A 10349-nucleotide genomic window follows, 5' to 3' on the forward strand; every position below is an offset into this window, starting at 1 on the left:
CCATGCACCCTATGCATGGGCATGGCTCTTTGACCCTGTGCTCACATATATTATGGTGTAATGTGTGGGACACTGGTGGCCTCCAGCCCTCCTCTGTTTTAACCCCTCTTTGGTAGTATTTTAAAACATACATTGGAAAGTGATTTTTATGGTTATCTTGGGATACATGTTTATAGACTTTAACACATTTATTGTCCTCTTGGGCCAAGGTTTTTCTAATCGGTGCAAGGTCATTGCTATGTAAATGGCCTGACCTAAGACAAGGGACCCGAAGGCAAACCTCTGGTGGTTGTCCAGAGGAGAGGGGAGCTGCCTTGGGCAGGAATTGCTCAGGGTTAGAACAGGGTTGGCTGTGATTTCTCCTGGGTTTGAGGGTGGTATCATGTGGGTGCCACTTCTCGGACTTGCCTTGAAATAGGTTTTTCCCATCGCCATGACCTGGGGAGCTTCACATCCTTCAGTGGCCCCATGTGCGGCAGAGCTGGGAACAGGTCAGTCTCCTCTGGTTTACACCTTGGGAAATGAGGCACACAGAGATCATAGCCTGTGTCTCCAAAGGCTTTTGGGTCCAGAAATCCTTGAGGAAAGAGCCGTAGGGAACGGCCAAAGGGGACACAGAAGGTCTGGGATAGAGCTGAGGTTGAACCCAGACCTGTGCAGCCACCTTCAGCTGGCCCAGCTCCAAACAGTCTCATCTTTTAGGGGCTCAGACATTTGTGCACTTGAGAAAGCTCCTGTGCCAGGTAGGTGTATTTATGGGCGAGCTGAGGCTCAGCATTCCTGCTGGGGCCTCCAAGTCTGTTCCAAGTGAGGTGTTTTCAGTATGTGCAGGAGTGGGTCCAATGCACAGCCTTGTTGTGGCAAGGTCAGGTAAAGCCCCTGTTCCTGGGAGGAGCTGTGTGTGGATTTGGGTTTTATTCTCTCTGCCTGTCAGCTGTGATATACAGATCTTCAGATCTCTGCACTGTCCGTGTGTGTGAGGAACAGAGACTAAACAGAGACACTGTAAAACAAGGTCTAATATCAAATTACTGCGGAGTTTGATGAACATCTGAATTTCACCTCTGGAGGACAGTGACTCGCAGGAGAGACATCCTTAAAGGACACAGATGTTTGGTACGAACACCTTTATCTCCCAAGATGACTCAGGTTATTCTGACAGGTAAAACAAGATTGTGCAAATATGCAACAATGATCTAATCAGCTGGAACAACAGCAATATTTTAACTGGCGCTACCTTTTAACAGCATCATTAAGGGCTCTCATTACTCTTTTATTAGAGGCTCACTCTATTTCTTATCAGATTACAGAATGAACATAACTCATGGCACTGATTTGATCTCTTGTTAAAGAGGATTACAGCTTTGCATTAACTTGGATTGACACGGTTTATAATTTGCTGTTGATACACATGCTGGCGGTGTCACATGTTTGACCCCCTCCCCACAGCACCGCCGAGGAAAAGGACACCCATACATCATCATTAAACATGGCACCCAGTGCAGAACGGGAGGCAAAAGGAACCTTTTCTGCAGGAAAGTCAGGCAGGACAAAGGAGACGTGTTCCCGAGTGCACGCTGAGATTCCGAGCGGGAATTTGTGACTGGGGGAAGGTGGGGAGGACATGTCGGGTTGGTTTGTACCTCTGCAAATGGATCTCCATTAGGGAACAGGAATTTGCATCCTTTATGAGCCAAATTAGAGGGAAGAAGATGGCCCTGATGGGACTGTGTCAAACCAAGCAGTGTCACCACAATGTGGGAGCTGGGGAAGTTTTTTCCTGCTCTTCTGAGACCTTTCCATGCTGTGTTTGCCCCCAGGTAGAGAACCTGTCCCTGCCTTCGGGCAGCACTGCTCATACACCTCGTGGGGTGAGCTCAGCCAGATCACCTGTTGGCCTGTGGTGGAAGTGGCCTTTTTGTCTCTGGTTTCTAGGAATCCCTGGTATCTGCACCTCTGTGTCCTGGCTCCCTCCTTCCAGCTCCTGTGTCCTGCCCAGCCTTGTAGGGCTGCATTTCCCCGACACAGGGGGCTTTTTTCTTTAGCAGATGATCACAATTTTGTGTTTGACTTTGGAAGTGCAGACTTAACACAGCAGAACTGGGCTCGGGGCAGGACTCACTTCTCGAAATCCCGTGGCCAAGTGCAAGAAATGAATCCCCTGCCTCCACAGTCCTGTTGGCCTCAGGTCATCTGTGGCACAAGAGCATCCAGCCCACTCTTGCTCTTGCATGAGCCTGCTGGGAGGCTGAATTAACTCACAGATTATCCAGCTGCCAGAGAGGCTTGGATTAGAGCATTTCCCTTGGATCCAGCCAGGACGTTGTGTATTTTCCTGATCAGCATTCTCACTTCAGTGCAGTTGCTTTGTCACAGTGTGTCTCTGCAAGCAGAGGGGGGTACGTAGTAGGAAATCCTGGTATTAAAAGATTAATTTACTTATATGACATAAGAGTTTAATAAAAAAAAAATTTAAAAAAAAAAAAAAGGTTGGTGAGATACCAGCCTTTAACTTCGCTCACTTTGTACTTTGGGTATTAAAACACCATGAGAGGGGATTAATGGAGGAATTTGGGCTCTGCGATTGTCAATCCAGTACCTTCACCACCACAGAATTCCTGAGAGGAAGCAAAACCCTTCTTTCTGGAACAACTAAACCAGTGGCTTCTGTGCTGCATGGCATAAACCTCGGTGTTGGTGTGAGAAAAGTGATTCTGAGTTTATTCAGGCACTGCCTGGAAGGACTGTCCTGCTTTGGCTTTGTTTTGGGAAACAAAGGGAGAGAGTATGAACGTGGAGGGCAAGCTTGGAGTGTGCAGGGCTCTGATGTTTTAGGGAATTTGGGGTGTTTGTGGCACAAGGCTGTGGGTGGGAGGGGGAGTTTCCTGCCTGGGCTCTGGGGCTGCTGAAAGAACCCCCTCAAGGGAGACGTGGGCTGTGGGTGCTGTGTAACCTGCTGCACACCTGGGCTGGAGGAGAGCCTGAAACAGAAGCAAGAACATGCGTTGTTCCTATGAAACTAAACCTGCTTGGCCTCATCCAGAGGCACTGTGACTTTGGGGTCACAGAATCCCAGAATGGTTTAGGTTGGAAGGGACCTTAAAGCTCATGTCATTCTCCCTCCTGCCGTGGGCAGGGACACCTTCTACTAGCCCAGCTTGCCCAGAGCTCCATCCAACCCAGCCTTGAAATTTCTGCCCTTTGTGTCTCATTTTGTTTGTTTTATTTAAAATCCCCCCAGCCTTTGACTTGGCCTTCACCATCAGCTCTTGGAGGTGCAGTTTAACTCTCCACTTTAACCGGGGTGTCAGAAGGGCTGGTGTTTGCACAGGTTGTGTGTTTTCAGCTGGCAGGGTGAAGTGGTGACCCAGTGTGGATGGGCTGGAATCATCCTGTCCCAGCACTTGATTTCTGACATCCCCGTAAGGAGAGAGGCGCCTCTGGTATGGAAATTTCCTTTTTAAAGGGGGAAAAAAAAATAACCTGTTAAAGGGCTGCGAGATGATTTGTCGTCTTTCCTTCGTGAGACAATTTGTCTTCTCCTGCATCAAATCTGTTATAAAACAGGCAAGCTGTGAAAGAGGGAAATCATCCCAGGAATATGGGGCATTAAGGGGCACAAAGAATGGTCCCCTCCTGCTCTCCTGCACAGGGCATTTCCCATGCAGCATCAGAGGCTGCTCTGCTCAAATACCCATCCAAAAACTGACTGAGAGGGCACCTGATGTAATTCCTGGGGAAATTCCAGCTGCTGGAACGCATACCAGAGGAGCAAGCTGGAGTTGCTTGCACATCCCTGTGTTTTGCTGCCTCTCCAGCCAATTTGCCCACATCTTTTATGCTTTGTGCTGTAAAAGCTCCTACAAAAATGCAACTGGGACCGGTCAGGATGAGAGAGGGTCCATCTCTGCTCCATCAGTGGTATCCTGAGGTCAGAGCTGGGGTGAGGGGAATGTTCAGAACTGGTGGCAGGGACAGCAGGGATGAACCCCAGGTCTGGTTGCATTTGGGGAATGGTACCTTGGGCACCAGCTCTCCATCTCTCTGCTGCCCTCCCACTCCCCATTCCCAGATCCAGCCTCTCAAAACGTGCAGAGTCCCTTTGTTTAGGGCAAGAACCAGCTTTCTGAAACATTTATAAATCCTGTGCCTGCTCTCAGGAGACGAGCCAGAGGTCACATGTCAGCTTCCATAATTCAAAGCCGTGGGGCTAAAAGCATTTGCACAGGCTCCGGGGAAGGGGGGGGGGCCCGATCCTGACCCTCCTGGGCTGGAGGGAATTGCAGGAGACCTTTGTGAGCCCCCCTGGAGCACGGGCAGGGCACCGGGAGCGCCGGGCCGGGGGGATGCAGCCGGAGCTGAGCACTCAGGGCTTGGGAAGGGAGTGAGTGCCATCTCGTGGGGCTGGACACAGAGCCCCGGGGCCCTCCCTGTGCCACTCCAGGGGGTCTGAGTCCTGCTTTTGGGATCCCCACGTCGCCCAGCACCCCGAGGGCTTGTGCCCGCAGAGCCGGAGTGGGGAGTGCGGGCTGGAAGGGGTGGGAATACAGAGCCAAACCCCACACCCAGCTGGTTTGGGGTTTGACTGCAAATTAAGGCTGCTTTAGCCTTTCTCTAGAAATTAAAAAAAATAAATGGTCTCAGCTTGTTTTATCTTCCTGGTCTCTTTCCTGTTGCCTATAGGGTGCATGTAGCAGCGATACCTGGGATTTGGAGGGGGGTAGAATCCAGTGAGCATTTAGCACACCAAGCTCACCTGGAGTAGCCACTCCTTTTATTCCATTTTTTAAGAAAAAAAAAATCATTTTTATGAAAAATCATTTAAAAAAATCATTAAGAAAAAAAAAGCTTCAGCTTTATTTTATCTTCCTGGTACCTGCCCAGCTTGCTGGACACTGAGTAACCTGAATTTCACACCAGTGGACAAAACATTTCTTAGGGTACAGACAGAAAGTTTTCCAAGGAAACAATCTGCCAACTTCAGTTTTCATCAGGAGTCGTGTGTTTTCCATTCTTTCTTGCTCCCTTTCTTCATGAGTGTTCATGTTCTGTCTTTTTCCAGTTTTTGTGAATTAAAAATTCATAGTTCCCAGGGGAGGAGTGGGGTTATATAGTCATTTCAGTACTGCTCGTGGCATTTTCTAAATTATCTTTTTTTTTTGGGTAGAGGAAGAGAAGAAGTAAAAGGTACAAGGGAGAAGGCAGAGACATTGGTTGGAGGGTATTTTTACTAGAAGAGCACTATTGCCATTTTAATTTAAAAAAAAAAAAAAAGCCACCAGGAACTGAATTTTCCCCCATAATATTGTTCTTCTATTAGTTCACAGAACTGTATTTAGAAAAATTACTATAATTACACAGAGTGGTACAATACTGGCTTTTCCCACGTGCAGGTACACATTTGGTTTCCCTTTGTACATTTGGTGGGCAAAGCACCTTCCTGGGGATCTGTTTAGAATTTTGAAGATTCATATAGATTTATGAAACGTGCTGTTGCAATTAATATTCACTCTCTGTGTGTGTGTGTGTTTCCTTGATCTCTGTTGCAAGGATTTTGCCTGTAAAATGTGTGTAGCAGCAATACCTGGGGTTTGGAGGGGGAGGAAAGCCCAGTGGGCATTTAGCACAACAGGCTCACCACCTGGAGTAGCTGCTCCTTTTATTTCATATTTTAAAACAATATTGTTGACCTGAAAAGCCCAGTTTTCGTGGTGGGGAGGTGACACAGTGCCTGTGCTGTCCCCTGGCTCTGGAGCCAGCTCAGAAGAAATGCATAAATAATTAAGCCAAGGTACTTACACACACATGTTTTATGGCAAATGGCTCCGTGGTCCGTGATCATTTTTTTCCAGAAACAGGTTTTATGATAATACAGTAAAAATATTAAATTAGAAAATGCCTCACTAAGGGTGATAAAACCTTACTACAGTGGAAATAGGTAATTATCCCCTCTACAGCCTAAATGACAGTTTAAAAGAAATAAAAATGTTAGTGCTCATTACTTGCTTTTGTAGGTTGCAATAAAGGGTAAGTTAAATTTTAATTCAAGGAAGACCCCTGTATCGACCTGCTTCTTCCACACTCCCCACCTGAGGTGTGAGTACTCTTAATTACCTGCACAGGTTATTCCTCAGCACATGCTGCCTCCAGACCCTCTTTGTGCTAAAGTCACCTTTCCTCCAGCTGCAGGTGACACACTTGCAGTGGGGTTGTTACAACTCAGTGGCTCAAGTCTGATGTTTCATATCTGTGGGTGGAGGAGAGAAATTTTATATTTTTTTAACCAAAAATCCAAGTTCATTATGCATAGCCTTAAGGGGGCTGAAAGTATTAAAATCTGCACTTACCCTGGTGAATTGAAACAGAGACAAGGTTAAACCTGGAGGATTGATGAGTTTTACTCTCTGCATGGTTAAATCCTGCTGAGGGGAGAGGCTGTAAAAGAAAGGGAGCCTGGATGATGAGAAGAGAGGGGGAAAAAAAAAAAGGTTGGGTTGTTTTATTATTTTATTTTTTCAGGGTGAAATGTTTGTTCTGTTTTGGGGGTGGTTTGGGGGTTACCTGATTTCCCTCCTCCTCCTGTCACTCTGCTGGGGTGTCTGTCCATGATGTGTTATCCAAACAGCTCCACTTGGATTTCTGCTTCATCAGAGGTTGCTGTGCCTGGGAGGATGAGGCTGTGGGGTGCAGGGGAGCCCCCTGTGCCCCCCAAAACCTGGAGTATCCACGTCACAACCTGCCTGTGCTGGCAAACACTCCTCTGCCAGCAGAGACAAATCCTCGCCTGAGATCTTCCCGGGCCCTGCTTGCCTGAAAAATGGCTGTTTGTTTAAAATCTGTGGGATTGGAGCAAATTCAGCATCTATCCCTGAACTCCTGTACCCACAGGACAGTGTCAAACCCACCAAAATGAGGACAGAAACCTGAGGAATTCTCCTCCTTGGGTTCTCCTGCATGGGAAAGGCCAAGGCAGGCTGTAAAGGAACAGCACTCTGGGGTTTTGCCTGCAAACACAGCAGCTCTTGCTGTCTTTGGTGGTTTTTTTGGGGTCTCCCAGTGTGCACACATTGTGTTTGAGCTTTCTCACATTGCTGGGGATGTAAGAAATGAGTGAACGTGTAAAGGAGAAGGGCCTGGAGACCTGGAGAGGGGAGCCTGTTCTGGAGAAAATCCCCTTTGGGTTTTCCAGAATGCCTTTAGGGTGGTTTGAGGCAATGGGATCACTTGGTTCTCACTCATAGCCCTGGGGTTGTTACTGTTCTTGGAAGGGAAAATCCCACCCCCCCCATGTAATCAACACCCTGCTCTGTGTGTGCAGCCCCTGACAAAAGGCTGCTGCTTCAGAAAATGCATTTATACAAAAGAAGGCAGAAATACCTCTCCCCCAGCTCAGGTTACTCTGGTTCTAAAATTAAAGATAACACCAGCCCCACTTTTTTTTTTTTTCTTTTTTTAAAGGGAAATTTGCTCCTGTTATCAGAATTGCTGCACGTGGGATATTAATTGGAATCTTGTTGCTGGGTCATTTTCATTGTTTTTCAAGTGCTGTCCAAGAAAATGTATGAAAACTAAATTACAGTCCCACGTAGGCTGTGATTGAATCCTCCTTACGGCTCCGTGGCCTCGTACATCCTATTAAAATATTCAATCTTGTTTTCTTACTTGAAGAGCCTGTCTGGAAAGGGCAAACTTATAGAAGCCCTCATTCTCTGGAGATACGAGATCCAGCCACGCTGAGATATTTACATATTTCTGTGCTGCCTGGGATTGGTCTCACACGAGTTTCCCCCCACTCTGTATTTATTAATGAAGGTTGTTGAATGCGTTTTTAATTACACGAGGCCTTTTCATTTGGAGTGGCAGCCTCTTTTTCCCGTTTTGACCTTGAAAAGTAACTTTTCCCTCTCCCACCTTCCCTTTTTTTTTTTTTTATCCCCAGGACGGAGCTTTATCGTTCCCTGTTTGGAAAAATCACGAATGGTGAAGAGCTGGAGCAGAATTAGGATCAGGCCCCGGATCCCGACGTCTCCTTGGCTCCCTGAGGCTGCCCAGGAGCAGGGCAAGGTCTCCCCAGCCTCTGGTCTGGCCCTAAAATCCTGCCTGAAAGAACATCAAACCTAAATCAGAGGGATGAGTGGGGACACTGAGCCTGGCTGAGCATCCCCCCTTTCCAGCTTCAGTGCTTCCTCCCACACACAGCCCATTTTTAACTGTTCCCTTTAAATTCCTGACCTTGATTTTTTGCAATCTGGGCACAATGCTGGGGGGAAGGGACACAATCCAGCCCAGCAGGGACCACCAGCCCCCCCATGTGGGTCCCCCACAGTTGTGTTAAACCCTCAGAGGTTTTGATTTGGGAGTTGGGGGGGATTTAAATGCCCTGTTCTGGTCGTTGGCCGCGTATCGGGAACGAGGGACTTTATTTTTCACCAAGAGGATTTAAATGTCATTTACATAATTAACATGGCCTTAAAACAGAGCAAGGGTGCTCTCCTGTGCTGGGAGCTCCCAGTTCACATTCCAGCTGTTGAATGACCACAGGGACATTTGCTGACCACACCACGGGGTATGCTGGGATATTGCTGCCGTAGGAACCTCCTGGGAAATTTTCCAGCCCTGCAGTGATCCTGAACACTCAGTCCTTTCAGCTGGTCGTGACTCTGAGCCTTTGTGTCTAAACCATGGCCATGACACCCCGCTGAAGGGTGTCAGCACAGTGTGAAACTGGGCAGAGATGACTCACCTGAGGGGTTCGTGGGGTTCTATACCCAAAGGTCAGAAGCGGGATATCAGATCCTGTGAGGAGAATTTGGGATTCTGCTGTGATCAGTCCCAAACTGAGGTTATCTCCTGTGAATAACATGTGTGTAGCAGGCATGGCTTGTCCCACAGAGCTGCCCTGTCCCTGGGTGGTGTTTTGGGTGATGTCATTAAAATGATTTGTAAACTGGTTGTCCCAGTGTGATCCATGCAGGAACGGCCCCCCTGGCTTGGGGGTTCCACTCTGGTGTCCCCTTTCACAGAGATGGGGTGAAGCAGCCAACTGCCCCATTCCTGACCTTGAAAAAGCCAAGGGATTTGGGGACTTTTCCCTGCATAGGTTACAGTTTTTACCAGTTTTGCACTGGGTGACTGAATTTTATTTTTTTATTATTTTTTCTTATTAAGCTTAAATAAAAATACATCAGTTTTTAAGGCTGTAACGGGTTAGATGGCAGGGAGGGGAGCCCCCCTCTGTGCTCTGTGCTGCCCCTGAGGGTGAGGCCCAGGGTGGAGCAGCAGGTGATCCCATTTTGCATCTCCTTGCAGTGATTCCCCCTTTCCCTCACCTGCTGTGCTGCTCCCCCAGTCCTGCCTCTGCTTGGATGTGTTGCTCCACAGTTTTATCCCTCTTTTCCCTTAGCAGCCTCTCTGTAGCCAAATTTTTGCACTTCGCTGTGTCCCCAGAGCTGTCTGCAGCTGATATTAATTAATCCTTTTTGCACCTCATCATTACAGATTTAGTCTCCCTTTAGTCACCTGCTCCCAATAAACGTCTTCCCAACACCTCAGTGAGATGTGGAGCACAGAGTCCACCACAGCAAGGGAGACCAGCTCAGCTGCAGCTTGTGTGAAATCCTGGGTTAAAAACAGGACAAAAAAAGCTTCTCCTTTCCCAGTCCCTCCCTGGTGCCAGGCTCGGCTCCCCCCCTGCCCTGTGGAAACATGTCTGGTTTTCCTGGGCTCCAGAAAGCAAGTGCCAAGGTGAGTATTGACTTTGGGTGTCTCATGGATGAATAAATCTCTTTGCTCTCTCACAGTAGAGCAGAGCTGCAGCTCCAGGGAAGTGCATCCATCTCCCTGCCCCTCCCAGCTCCAGTCCAGGTGGGAACACACAAAATGTCACTGCTGGCTCCTCACCGGGATTTGGGATCCCACTGCTGACCTCACCTACAGCAGAGCCCCACAGTGATGCCCATCACAGGCAAAGCACCACCCAGGGCTGTGGGGAGAAGGGTCAAAGGGTCCTGGGCACAGGGAAGGGCTGATTTTCCAGTCCCCTGTATCAGGGGAGCAGCCCCATGTTCACTGGGGAGCTCAGTGTGGGCTGTCACTGGGCTGCTCCAGCACAGAGGGGCCTCCCCAGCTGTGGGGTCTCTGGGTGTGACCATCTCCCATGGGAAATCCTGGCAATGTCATGTCCTGTCCCCTCCATCCACTCCCTCTCAATTCCAGCTCCCCAACAACAGGTCCTGAGTGACCCTGAGCCATCCCAGCACCTCCGGCCCCACGAGCTGTCCCTGCACTGACCTGAGCAGCAGCAGAGCCCTGTGCTCCTCAACATGATTAAAATCTCAGGTTTTTATAAC

At 48.5% G+C, this 10349-nt stretch overlaps 1 protein-coding gene and 1 long non-coding RNA gene across 2 annotated transcripts in view; one reads left to right on the plus strand and one right to left on the minus strand.

Moving 5' to 3' along the window:
- Positions 1-8952, plus strand: part of AATF (apoptosis antagonizing transcription factor) — a 48151-nt gene extending 39199 nt beyond the window's left edge. Inside the window, exon 12 of the mRNA XM_051809413.1 lies at positions 7940-8952. Coding sequence (XP_051665373.1) covers positions 7940-8003 — 64 coding nt within the window. The 3' untranslated portion in view covers positions 8004-8952. The remainder of the gene's footprint in view (positions 1-7939) is intronic.
- Positions 5065-6856, minus strand: LOC127480866 (uncharacterized). The gene is made up of 3 exons (XR_007908035.1): positions 6562-6856; positions 6348-6453; positions 5065-6247 (listed from the first exon to the last, which is right to left on the minus strand). It is a non-coding gene; the product is annotated as an uncharacterized LOC127480866 (long non-coding RNA).
- Positions 8953-10349: the final 1397 nt, after the last annotated feature.

The sequence above is a fragment of the Manacus candei genome, unplaced genomic scaffold, assembly GCF_025592945.1.
Source record: "Manacus candei isolate 608988 ecotype Guabito, Panama unplaced genomic scaffold, ASM2559294v1 h1tg000076l, whole genome shotgun sequence".
Taxonomy (NCBI): domain Eukaryota; kingdom Metazoa; phylum Chordata; class Aves; order Passeriformes; family Pipridae; genus Manacus; species Manacus candei.